Here is a 13,448-nt window from a genome sequence, read left to right as displayed (position 1 = left end):
CCTAAGAAGAATCCCTAAGGTTGGGAACAATGCTCTAAAAACCAAAGGCTGGTAACCTGATTTCCAGTTTCTTTCCTATCTTGGGATGAAGAAAAGTAGTGATCATTCAAGTGTTTACCAACAACTGTCAATGTCAACTTCTTCTGCAGTGTCCACGCAGGAATCATTGGTTCAGGGTTTGAGCTGATTACCCTTCAGGCAGTGCTTGGCACATTTCAGAGAGGTGATAGAGTACTCTTTTTTCAGTGTATGTTATTAGTCAGTGATTCTCAACCTGCGGTACAAAAAGCCAATGATACATCAGGCTTTGGTGACTGGTACATTAGACTACAACTCTCTACCTTAATGATAAGCCTGTCTCTTGGGTATCAGAGAATATCAGAGCTCTGGCACAGCCAATCTCCTCTTCAGTGGTGTGTGGTCAAACCTGTAGTGAAGCTAAGGCAGCTTTAAGACTGGGCTTTGGCGCATCCTAGACTTGATTGCAGATTAGAGCGCACACAGTCAAATACTAGGCTAAATTGAAGTGCTCTGAGATTTGCAGTGGCACAAAGCATCTGCAGTCTCCCTGCTGTCAGGGGACACACAGCAGAGCAGCACAGCCTTACAGGTGAGTGGCATTGGGATGGAATAGAGAGTGGCCAGAATGTGCATCTGTGGAGTGGAGATTAAAGCAGTTCTTACTCAGAAAACCCTCCGGGAAGGCCAGGCACTGGTAGTGCCACCAACCTTCGCTCAGCTGAATCCCTCTGGGTACAACTGGCTGCACCAGCAAGAGAGGCTGTGATATTTGACCAGGGTTAATAAACACTTGTGAGAAGTAGAGAAATGGAGGGAGAGTGTGCAGTTTCCATGAACTGCACACTTCCATTAAGTTCTTGCAAGACCCATGAATCCCTTTAAAATGCCAGCATGATCTGTACTTGTTTTTCATAAGAATCTCGGTTACCCTAGAACTGAAGAGAGGTAATCAATAGCCATTTTATAGTCCCTCTGCAGTATACTGTACCTTTTACTTTAATTCACGGTAGTAGCTTCAGAAAAGTAAATCCACAAAGATTAATCCACAAACTTGAGTTGTAATCAATACATTTTAGGGATTTCTTCTTGTTGTTCTTCAGGTCCTGGTTGCTAAATCTCCCATTGCTCCATTCTCAGCTTTCTTCTACACCATTGAAAATTCTGGCCTGGTTCTTCAAGGTAAGATCACAAAGGAGATTTTGTTTTACCAATGAGTGTTTTAAGTAGGCTGAAGGCAGAAAATACTGTGATTGTTTAAAATGGTGCCTTGATAACTAATTAAAATAATGTATTGGAGCAAGCTGGCTGACAAACTCAATCACGCTGCTCCTTTCGTTATACTGTCTTGAATTATACTGTATTGTGTTGCATATTTCCATATATCTGAGAGCAAATGAGCCATGAAATAATTAATGAAGTCTCCCAGTTTTCATTCAAGGTGAAACCAAATTATTCTGGAGGCATCTCTCCAGTAGGTAGGCTTCTCATGGAGAAACATACCTGTCTTGAAATATGATAAAAATATGCAATATTATATTGTCCCCCTCTTAGCCGTTAGACGGAGACCAATAAAAACACAGGAAATCATCATCACTCCCCTTTCTTATACATGTCTTGTTGTGATCACCTTAAGGTGAAGGCCATCTGGCCATAAATACACCTATGATTCGGTATATGGATTGGTCTACTCATTTGTTGATATGTAAATCCCCAGCTCACCGTACTGAATCCACCTTTTGCTGAACTGATCTTGGTTGGTTTCCACCCATTTTCCTATTGATCCAATTTACCAGACTAAGTTCTTAAGGTAGACCTATCAGTGCCTGCCCCTCCTATTCAGATGTATGCGATCTGACCTGCTATGGAGCTAATATTGTTTAGAAACCTCAATCTCACAATTCCTCAGTCTTCAGTGACTCAGAAATCACTGGCCTATCTGATCCTATGAAACACTGTAAGCCTTGTATTTAATTACATACCAAAAAGCCATTCTGCCAGACTCAATGGCTGGATTCTGCTAGGATAAGCTTGGATCTGTGGCAACTTGGATTGTAAGCTCTTTGGAGCATGGGCTGTCTTTTTGTTCGGTGTTTTTTACAGATCCTAGCACTGTGTTGTCCTGGTCCATGACTGAGGCTTGTAGGTTCTGCTTACGGTAATACCACTAATAATAACAATATACAATGGTCAGAGAAAAAGGATACTCGGATGATTTGCAATGCAATGGATCCATTTTTGTTTGTTTGACTCAGTTGTGTGCTTGTTTATGGGGTCCACTAGTTGCTTTCTAAACAGTTGGACACTATATCCAATGCATTCTTACTTGTGCTGGAAGCTTAATCTGCCTCATTTGGTATCAGTAACCTAAACAGGCTACAGAAGTCAGGGACAATTTTCTTTACTTAAAACGGAGTAGACTGGTAGGGGTGGGTATGGATATTTTTAGACTCAGCCCAGAGCAAAAGAAAGGGCTGTTTTATGTCTGTCCCAAACATCTTCATAGTTCTGGAGGATAATTCTAACCCTAATTAGCAAAGTGGACCCATCTCCTGATGTATCTATCCCCAGACACTAACACTGAAAATCTTTCCTTCCCAAAGGTCTCTTCTGTCAGAACATAGAAGTGTTTGTCTGGTGAATATAATTGTTTGTTTGAGTCCACTTTCTTCAACCAGGAGTACGGATTCCCCATTGATTGGATGCTGCCCTTTCAGAGAAACAGATTGGCCCGGTCATTTACTATGATCATGGAGTAGGAGCCTCTTATAGCTGGCTTTTAGACTGCACTGTTGCAGGGATATGGTAGTTGCTTTTTGCACTTTATCCTCTGTCTCCAGGTGTAAAATGTTGTCACTTTTTTTTTTTGAAAGGCGCATAAAAGATAAACCCAGATTAATCTAAACAAATCCTTTGTCATACATTCTTTACACATCTAGAAAGCAGTTTGAAATTCTTATTTGTTTTAGCTACATATTAGATTTTGACCAGGCAGTTATAATTGTTTGTTTGTTAGCTATTTTCCCTTTCTTATTGCTGTGGAAAGTTGACTTTAATTAAAGATAGGGAGGAAACCAAGGTCTTGTTTTCTCTAGTAATTTTCCACAGGCTATTCCATTTAGTAGTTAACCTCCTTACCAGAGACCAGACTCCAGTATCTGAACCTTAGATGTCACAGGACTCAATCTGAGTCTGTGCTTTAACATAACCCACCTCTGTTCTTCTCGGTTCTGTTTAATGAGTACAGTGTTATTGAGAAATGGTGTCTAAGCACTAAGGCCCTGTTTATGGATTCCTTACTTACACCTGTGAACACTTTCTCAGATGAGTAGAGTCTCATTTACTTGAATGGGGTTACTCCTGTGAGTGAGTGTTCTACATTCAGCCCCCAAATGACTGTTGTTGTTGTTTCATTTATTCTGTTCTGAGCACCAAAAATGAGGTACTGCTCAAAACACAGAGGAAGGAGTGTAACAAAACATTTGGAAATGACTGAGTGTCAGATAGGAGGATACCTAACCTGCTAGCCAAGAGGTAACTGGGTATCTAGTACAAGGAGAGACCAGGCTTCTGCCTGAAAAGTGCCTGGGAACTATGGGAGAGGTAGAACCTGTGTTTCTGTCTGAACAGAGGCTAGATGCTGAGTAATGGATGACAATTAGGCAGCTAGCTGAGGCATGTCTGGCGAGAGATGGTACCTGTGCTTCTGGCTGAAAGGCAACTTACTGCTAACAAATGGAATCTGCCCCATAGGCTGATAGCAGAGGCAGCTTTTCCATTCAGTCTTTGTTGTGCATGGCAGTTGGTGTCAGGAGGGGGAACACATTCAGGGCGTCTGACAAGAGAACAAGGGGATGAGTGTGGGAACTGGTGAGAAACAGCAGCTGTCTGAAATGAAATGCCCAGGATTCTTTCCTCTAACTGTGGGGGTCCCATCATTAGTCTATTTCCCATGAGGCCATAAACAAATTGACATTGAAAATATACCTGGAAATTCCTTGATTATAAAGGAGGAGAGGGGAATAAAAGACAAAGTGAAAGTTTGATTTAACAGCTCCACAAGCAATTCCCATTGCCACCTCGGAGGGATTAGGATATGTGAAATGGGCTAAAATCAGGAGGAGCTTCCCCCCACTTTTGTTCCACGGACCAGAGGATAATAAATAGGAGGAGAGGCGGTGCGGCTAGTTAGGGATTTCACAGGCTGCTATTTGATGCAGTTTAAGGATCTCTTCTGCTATTGTTGCAATTAAAATGGAAAGCGGAACTGTTCTCCATTTGCAAAAGTCTCCAGCGTCCTTAGGAAAAGAGGGCTGAGAGCAAATGGCTATTAACATGGTAATGCTGCCCATTTGGAGGAGTGCATCAAAATCCTCTTTGTTGATGTAAATCGCTGCTCTGTTTGCCCGGTCTCTTTGGATCTCATGGCCTCAGTATAAGCACAGAAAATTGTTCAGAGAGACTCTAATGAAGGAAAAATCACACCTCTTATATCATTTGAGAAGAGCTCCAAGCTGCCCAAGGTCACTGCAGAGAGAAACTTCTCTGCCTTTGTAAACGTGAAGCGTTCAGGGTTGAAAAGAATCCAATTATTCACTCCTTTTATTCCTGTTTTCAATCTAAAGAAATGCAACTTGACAATTGGAAAACAAGGATGACTAGTCAGAGGTTTAACCAAGGAAGCCAGCCTTCAGCCATCCTCATCTCCAACTTAAATATGGTGTGTAGGTGTGGATGTGTGTGCGCACTGGGGAGAGGTGGGGGGACTCGGAAAGCCCCATTTGTTTTATGATAGAATATAATGTAGATTCCTCATGAGTCTGAACTGTGAGTCCAAAATCCAGTCCTGGCTGCAGATCAAACAGCCTCTACGTAAATAATCAGACAAACCAAAGCCTGGATCTGAACATCCCAAACATGTTGAGGTTTTTGAAATCTGGATCCAAATTGTATTGCTTGAGTCCCTCCACCCATATGCAGCTAAAGTGAGGAAAGTGACTCTGTTAAAAAGAAAAACAACAATAATAATAACAACACATGGTTCCTTATTAATATGTATTCCCTTCCAGTGATTCCAGATCTACTTGACTAAATATGTAGGTCAAAAGATTATTTTTCTAACTGTTAGTGGCATAAACTCCTCCTAGCATCAGAAAACCTAGTTGAGTTTTTTTCAGAATTACACGCCAGGTCTGGTAACTACTGCAGTCAGTGATTACCTGACAATTCTGTTTCTGATGCATGAGTCAGAATAGACTCCAGCTCGCTCTCCCATAGTTGTGGAGTTTCAATGGCGCTAAATGGAACAAACATTTGTTTATGTCTGTAAAGTTGGTAGATGCAACTCAGCCACACGCCCACAACCAGGAAGAAGAAAAGTTGAATCAGAAGATGTCAGATTTAGGCTGTATACTGTATATGTCTCTGACTATAACTATTTGAGAAGTAACATTCTGAGAGAGATGTTGGACTCTCTATTATGGTAGCTTTAGTACAGATTCTGCTGCCTGTGAAATTGTCTCTCTCCCTCCTCCCACTCCAACCAAGTATCCTCTCTGTTAGTGAGAAGACAGTACTTAAAAGAATGACTGGGCAGAACAATGGCCATTTGCACACACATCTTCCTTCCCCATCCCCAAAGGATAAATCTACTGTGATTTTTCACTGAGTCCTAGTACCAGGTGATTTACCTCAGTGCTCAGTGAAATAATTCACTCTTTATAAGAGGTACCGAAACACAAAGCAATAATATTTACGAGTGAGATGGGAGTTGGGATGAGAAATTACTTCTTTGGGGTTTTATAGATTCATAGAGTTTAAGGGACCATTAGATCATCTAGTCTGACTCCTGTATAAAGCAAGCCATAGAATTTCACTCAGTAACCCCCGTATTGAGCCCAATAACTTGTGATTGAAGTTAAAACATCTCTTCCAGAAAAGCATCTAGTCTTGATTTGAAGAAATCAAGAAATTGAGACTCCACCACTTCCCTTGGCCATGTATTCCAGTAGTGAATCACACTCACTGTTAAACACTTGTGTTTTATTTCTCATTTAAATTTGTCTGACTTCAGCTTCCAGCCATTGGCTATGCCTTTGTCCATTAGATTAAAAAGCCATTTAGAGTTACTGCAGAGTTGCTCAGGTGTACATAAGATCACTGAGTCTAGGTTTTATTCTTTAATTTAAAAAAGCTGTAATTTTTCTGCATTTGAAGGTCAACACTCTCCCCCTCATGCAGACTGATTCCCCTCACTCCCTGAAGAAGATACTGAATACACTGATAAGGTTCCCTGTACTGCCATGTGGCAGGTTTTGACTTCTGGGACCACAGGAGTGCGGAGCATTGCAGAAGTGATGACTGATTCTTGAAAGGATTGTAACATCCTGACTTCCCCCTTCCTTCTCCCCCCCATCCTTTTAGCAGGTGTTGTGAAAGGTTAAGTGGTGTCATGTATCGCGAGCTCATTGAGACAGGTGACTTATGGCTTGTAGAGATAAGGGATGTGTGCTTCTCTTGGGAGGGGGAATTTAGGGTACAGGTTGAACAGATCTGAGAGAGTGCAGGGTGGCAGTTTTGCACAGGTGGGACAATGATTGACACCAATAAATAAAATAAAAGGGATATGCAAAGTATGGAAATATTGGGCATCAGAAAGAAATGTGGAGGAGCCTATGAGCAAGGAACTAGATTCTGATTGCATTTCAGAGCTATTGTTTTTCCTACAGCAGTGCCTCCAGCTTTTGCATCTGGGGAGTCAAGAGTTAGCACTTGAAAACCGTTCTCATTTTCCTCTACTACTCTGTTCCCTAAAGAACTCATCAGAAGGCCACCCACTCAGCCATGGCATTCTGTGGCACTTAGGGTACACCAGGATGCCTGTTCATCTCAGAATGCTGTGAGAGATTGATTGAAATAGCAAGGAAAGTTATATGGGAGAAGGTGCATTAACAGAGCTGTTGTGGGGAGTTCAGAACTGGCCTAGCTGGACTGTTGCAAGTCAGGACTGAGATGTTTGGCCGTACCAGAAGCTTGTACAGCCCCTGTCCACATGCTAGCCAGTGCTCACTTTCATTACTGCCAAATACTCATACTTTATTCTTAAGTGTGTAGAGATACTTCATGGTGAAGAATCCCAGAAGGTTCTGGAGAAAAGGGAATAAGGAAACTGAAAATTATGGCTTGGATTTAAAATGTAATACTTCACTGTCTGGGGAATTGTTAATGAACATTTACCAAAAGCACATTTTAAACTGACTTGGAAAGGTGTCCTCAGTGACGGAGAATATGTCTGTGTCTATTTACGAATGATCTTAAATGTAGAGGTTTTTTAGTTCATACATGTAAAGCTATATCTAGGAAAGGTGCTTTTGTATTGGTCTAATTGAGTAGACTCTAGTAGAATGTTTGAGTTCCTCTCTTTGTCGTTCAGTGCATGGTGCAAAATAAGATGCCTTTTTAAAAAGAAACTTTTCATTAATCTTACCAGACTTTCATTATGCTTCTCCTGTCCTTTCTCAGTGGTGACCACCTTACTGTCTTCTCAGATACAAAATGTCTATGAGCACCTCTAGACTTCTTCCTTAGAATTCTAACATTTCTCCTTGGAATCATGTTATAGGGGCCATCCATTATTTCCCATAACATTTTCTACATATAGATCTAGTAACTTGCAAGACCCCTTTGAATCTGTCAGCAAAGCCCGTAAAAACTTGGATTAGGTGTCAGTAGTGGAGCAGAATTCCTGGAGAATAGCTTTAAGAGGACAGTATGCATATTAAACGGAGGAATATATCAGGCCTGTGTCTCCATTCTGTTTTTTGTTCTGATTTGTATTTTTAATGTGTAGGTGGATGAAGTGCTCATAAAGTGAGGGACTGACTGCTGTCAACTCCAAACCTGTCCTGGAGTACTCCCTCTTAACCCAATCATGCAACCCCACATTGTTCTGACAATGTACTTCATTCCTGATCTTCAGCATCCCAGGTTTATCCCAGTCGTGACCCTCCCATTTATCTTTGCTAATATACCTACATCCTATGCTTCAGTGCACCGCTTGCTATGCCAGGCCTCCGAGGGCTATATGCAATCCTACCAGTGTATCTCAGTCCTGATCTTCAGCAGCCCATATTTATTCCAGTCCTGCCCTCTCGCTCCCAGAGCTCTGCCAATGCACATCAATCCCAGGCAACGCCATCTTCTGCTTACTCCCATCCTAGGTCCTCAGATACTACCACTGAACTTCAGTCTGACTCTGCAAACTAAAAAAAATTTCAAATGATTTGGAACTGTCAACTTTTGCAGCAACCTTATATCATGTGTTCTTCATCAGGTATGTGTCAGTGCAGCTCATGCTGTAGGTGCACATGTGCCTCATGTATGCAAGACTAACATTTTTTTTGAATATCAGTATCCATCCCACCCTCCTTCCCTGTCCCTCTTCCAGCACCCTTCGCACAAGAGCCTACTGCAAACAGAAGTGGCCTTGCTGCTTTGTCTAGGAGCTATAGGAGAGGTTCCATCAAAGTTCAGGGGAAGAGGTGTCTATTCCCAGCATTTCCTCATTCCAAAATAAAAAGAGGGTCTTTGTCCTATCCTACACCTGAGGAGACTCAACAAATACATATACCATCTCTGGTTCAGAATGGTAACAGTTCCCTCCATCCTTCCATGTCTCCAAACTCAAGACTGGTTCACAGCTCTTGACTTATGCATACTTCCATATAGCCATCCATGTGACCCATAAGAAATCCCTATGATTCATAGTGGGGCCAAAATATTATCACTACAAGATTCTTCTCTTCGGATGCTCCATGGAGAGTATTCAGAAAATGCCAAACAGTAGTGGCATTGCAGTTAAAGAGTAAGGGAATCCCATATCTAGTACTACCTGGATGACTGACTGATATGGGGCAGGTCCCAAAAGGAGACTACAACAGTTTTGGAATTAGTCCTTTGCCTGTTCCCTCAACTTGAATTCCTTCTGAACTACATATAAGCATCCCTTACACCTTTTCATATGATAGAGTTCATAGGAGCTATTACTGACTCCCAGTCAGCCAGAGCCTGTCTGCCACAGGACAGATTCTGATCTCTCCTGTCAATGGCAAACAGACTAAAATCAAATGTAGTGAATACATGCATACATATCTGGGACTTTAGGCCACATGTCAGCATATACGTATATGGCACTGCTTGCCAGACTTCACCGTCAGCCCTCACAGTTATATATATGCTCTGTCCAGATATGACAGGAGGATCACTGTCCCACCTCAAATCCTACAAAAGCGTGCTTGGCAGCTACATACAGTAAATGGAAAAGGGTTCCCATTCCTTGCCTCCTTCCTAACTATGACACTTATCACAGATGCTTCAGGGACAGGCTGGGGTGCCCACCTCAGCCATCTGCAGATGCAAGGGATATGTCACAGGCCTACTTAAACTACATATGAACATCCTGGAGCTGAGATCCATCACTGTGTTTCTGCCTGTTCTGTGGAACTCCTTGTTGCAGATCTTGATGGAGAACATGTCTGCAGTGTACTATATAAACAAGCAAGGAGATATTTGATCATCCCATCTGCCCCAAGAAGCCATCAGGCCCTGGACGTGAGCTGATATTCCCTCAGTGGAGGACTACCATAATAGACTGATTTGCAATAGAGACACCAAATGCCTGGACTTCTGCCCCAGGGGAGGCATGAGCCCGGGCTCATTATCAGATGCCTTTCTCTGCCTGTGGTCTTGAGGACTCCTATATGCCTTCCCGCCAATACCCCTGATTCCCAGGATAGTATCCAAGATCAGACAGTAAAAGGCTATGGTCATCTTGATAGCCTCTTACGAGGCAAGACAGTTTTGGTTGACAGACCTGCTGAAAGTGTCCCAGCAACCTCCCATACATCTCCCAACTTGTCCAGATGTAATATCTCAGAACCAAGTTCAAGAGGGCAGTACTGCAATTATTGCTTGGCTGGTACACCTGAAGCGCCTCATTCCCACCATCCAGTGAGGATACTGCTTGCCTGTCACCTACAGTGGGATCCACACTGACCACATAGTAAAAGAAGAGAGAGAGAGAGTGGTTACTTACCCTACAACGACTATAGTTCAAGATGATGATGTCAGTGTTGATCCCATGACCTGCCCTCCATCTCTGCCTTGTATGTCCTCACACGGGAGCATGAGGAGACACATGGCACATTTGTGGTTCAACAGACACTGCTGTTCAAAGCAACTTTTGGTCTCATGCACATGAGGCATATTGTGCACCTATAGTGGGAGCTACACTGACTACAACACATCAAAGAACTAGTTACTGCAGAGCAAATAACCATTCTCTCTGGTTACTGTTGCTCTTGACTTTCTCTTCTGTAATTTTTCCACTCACTACTGCATCTTGCTTCAACTTAGAATATGAAAGGGACATTGTCTTTCTGGTGGTATTATTTGTCAGCTCCTATCACCTTTAGTTTTCCATATACTGGCCTTAGCGTGGCAGAAAAAATACATTTTTAACAGCAAAAAGTGAATCAATTTTCTATAATCAATATATTCTAGTTTTAACATCTAGTATTGGGACCTCCCTTTTCCTCTCTTGGTCCTCTGGATCCTAGATTGGAAGACCTTCAGGACATGCTGTAAAGTCTATCTATATTCCCAGGCTTTGGGAAGGTGAGAGTGTTGAGTGTGGGCTTGGAATAGATGGTTGGAGTGAGCTTTCAGTTGGCATTATGGTCATTTGTAATTTTTTTGTTTAGTTATTATTCTAAATTACTCTCCATGTGCTAAAAGATGATTGATTGATTAGTGAGGGAGAAAGAGCATCCTGAAAGAAAGGGAAGCATTATCTACACAATATTGTGTGAGTTTGAACAAGACACAATAGTTTACTGCATCAAAAGATTTTATTCAATTGAAGAACTGTTACTATATTGTGCCCTTTGTCCAGAGCAAAGTGGATATGATCTACAAAATGAAGCAGAATTGTACTTGTTGACTGGAGGGGATGGAAGACAGATTACTGGGAATTAAGAAGTTTGTTGCTATTGAGATGGTAATAGATTTGTGCATGGTTCGGTCAGTGATTTCAGATCCAAGTGGGTGGATAAATATGGATCTAACACTGTTAGGGTCTCTGTGGAGTGAAATGATTTTTGCTACATTCCCCATTGACATTGAGAACTTGATGATGTTTGTGAAAGATTTGCAGCATCAGGAACAGAAAGCATTAACAATTGTTCATGTGTAAAATCAAAGGCTCTTGAGGAGCAGAGGGACCTAACTGTATTCATTACAGAGGTGTAACTGACTAAAAATGGCAATGAGAGGATGAGGAGGAGCCACCTTTTTTAATTTTGAAGAATGACTGGTGACATTTTGGACTTGATGAGTTTAGATCAAACAGAAATAAGAAAAATCATCAATACAAAGTAGTAAAATATTTCCCTTTAAAAAGAGAAAACCTTTATAGTGGATAGACTTGTTTAGACTCTTACTGCGCTTTTGGCTAGTAATATAACTTTTGTCAACTTGAGGGAACATATCAAGTAGTTTTAGCCCCAATCCAGCAAAGTACTTAAATTCATGCTTAACTTTAAGCATGTAAGCAATCCCACTGAAGCCCCTGGAACTACTTGTGTACTGCAAGTTAAACATATCTTTAAGTGCTTTGCTCAGTCATGGCCAATGTCCCAACATTTAGATTTTTTAATGTCTTATAAAATCTAATATGAAAGATCCTAATATGTTTTCATGGTTCTTATTACTTTCAGTGAAAAAACATTCATGTGTATGTTTGTTTATTTAATATAAACTTTCAGCCGCAGTTTTGGAAACCACTCAGGCTTGAATACTGAAAATGAACCGAAGTAGGAAGTCCTGCTGTTCACCATAGGTAGAGCCCTCTGCACCAACACTGTCCCTGGTGATCCTTCTTTAAGAGGGATGCTGCAATATAGAGATTGACCAGGCTTTGGGGCCAGGAGAAAAGAATATATTCTCTCCCCGCCCCCCCCAACACACTTCTCCCTCTCTTCATGCACAGATCCTCCATTTCAAATCTATTGAGGTACCTCACATGAGCCAGGCCGGAGGGACAGCTAACCTGGATGTAGCTAACCTTTCCTAATGTATGACAAGGGCAGATCTTTGTAGAGGAAACGTGATCTGACCCTAAATTTCTATGTTATTTTGATTCTGTTTCTCTGCTGGCCCCACTCAGCTCTCTAGACTCTTCAGTACTTGCATGTCATAAAACTGAAGACCAAATCCGTTCTTGTTTACAAAATTGTAAATCTGAACTAAATGTGATTACTGCTGGTTTACAATGATGAAAATGACAGCAGAGTTTGGTCTTAATTTTGCAAATTCCTTCACTCCCCTGCCTCCCACCCAAATACAAGACTTGATTCACATGCCCTGCAAACGTTCCAGAACTAAAGTATTTTCTCAACCTCAGATTAGAGAGAAACTTTCCCTTATTATTCTATTGGTAATGAATTCCTGATCCAAATAAGCTGTCCCCATGTGTTTTCAGTAAAAAGCTGAAGCAAATGCTGCCATAGTATACTTCCAAGAGGCTTTGGACATAACGGATGAAGTCTCTAATTGATGACAGCTAATATCTGTGATTTGTGTCAGTGCATCCTCCTGGGAACTGAAATATGAGATGCAGAATCATTTCAAGATCTAGTGGTCCCATATGGCTACATCAGCAGTTTTCTGGTTTTAACATAGAAAATGTTACATTATTACAGCTTTTGTGCTACAGATTTGTACAATGTCATCAAACACACTTAATGGCTGTAACATTCTCAAGGTAGCACCGTCCAGAATATGAAGCCAGGAAACTGCAAGTCTGAAAACATCCTTTTCAGCTGGGATAGACTCATGTGTTTTTGTATCATAAGATCATGAAAGTAAGAGGTAGTAAAGACCTACTGTCATCTAGTCCAGGAGATTGCAACCTTTTTCTTTCTGAGGCCCCCGCAACATGCCACGGCCCAGCTGTGCGACAACAGCTGTTTTTCTGCATATAAAAGCCAGGACCAGCATTAAGGGATAACAAGCATGGCAATTCCCCGGGGCCACGCACCACAGGGGGCACTGCAAAGCTAAGTTGCTCAGGCTTTGGCTTCAGCCCTGGGCCTGGGGCTCTGGGCTGCAAACCCGTGCAATGGGGCTTTGGCTTTTGGACCCACTGAAACTTGCTCACAGCCCCCCCGGGAGGCCCCGGACCGCTGGTTGAGAACCACTGATCTGGTCTTTTCCCTCATGGATACAGTAGAATTGATACCAATATGTTCCAATGTTTGTTCAGTCCACCATTTTTGTACTGCTGCTTAAACACTAAGTTAGCCCATGTTGTCATTTCATCTTGACTGCTAACCATAAGCTCTCCTGTCCTGAAGAATGATTTGCATTTCAGT

At 41.9% G+C, this 13,448-nt stretch overlaps 1 protein-coding gene across 13 annotated transcripts in view; it reads left to right on the top strand.

The window, feature by feature from the left end:
• The window catches only part of RAD51B (RAD51 paralog B), a 610,326-nt gene that overhangs the window by 401,887 nt on the left and 194,991 nt on the right, over positions 1-13,448 (top strand). For 12 of the 13 annotated variants that reach the window (XM_045014334.1, XM_045014333.1, XM_045014330.1 and 9 more), the window contains one exon: positions 1,122-1,200. The exons of the other annotated variant lie outside the window; for it this stretch is intronic. In XM_045014334.1, the coding sequence (XP_044870269.1) occupies positions 1,122-1,200 (79 nt within the window). The remainder of the gene's footprint in view (positions 1-1,121; positions 1,201-13,448) is intronic. 13 annotated transcript variants of the gene reach the window in all.

Source organism: Mauremys mutica, chromosome 4 (assembly GCF_020497125.1).
Source record: "Mauremys mutica isolate MM-2020 ecotype Southern chromosome 4, ASM2049712v1, whole genome shotgun sequence".
In the NCBI taxonomy this organism is placed as follows: Eukaryota; Metazoa; Chordata; order Testudines; family Geoemydidae; genus Mauremys; species Mauremys mutica.
Note: the sequence above shows the minus strand (reverse complement) of the source record. Positions and strands in the feature narration are given on the sequence as shown.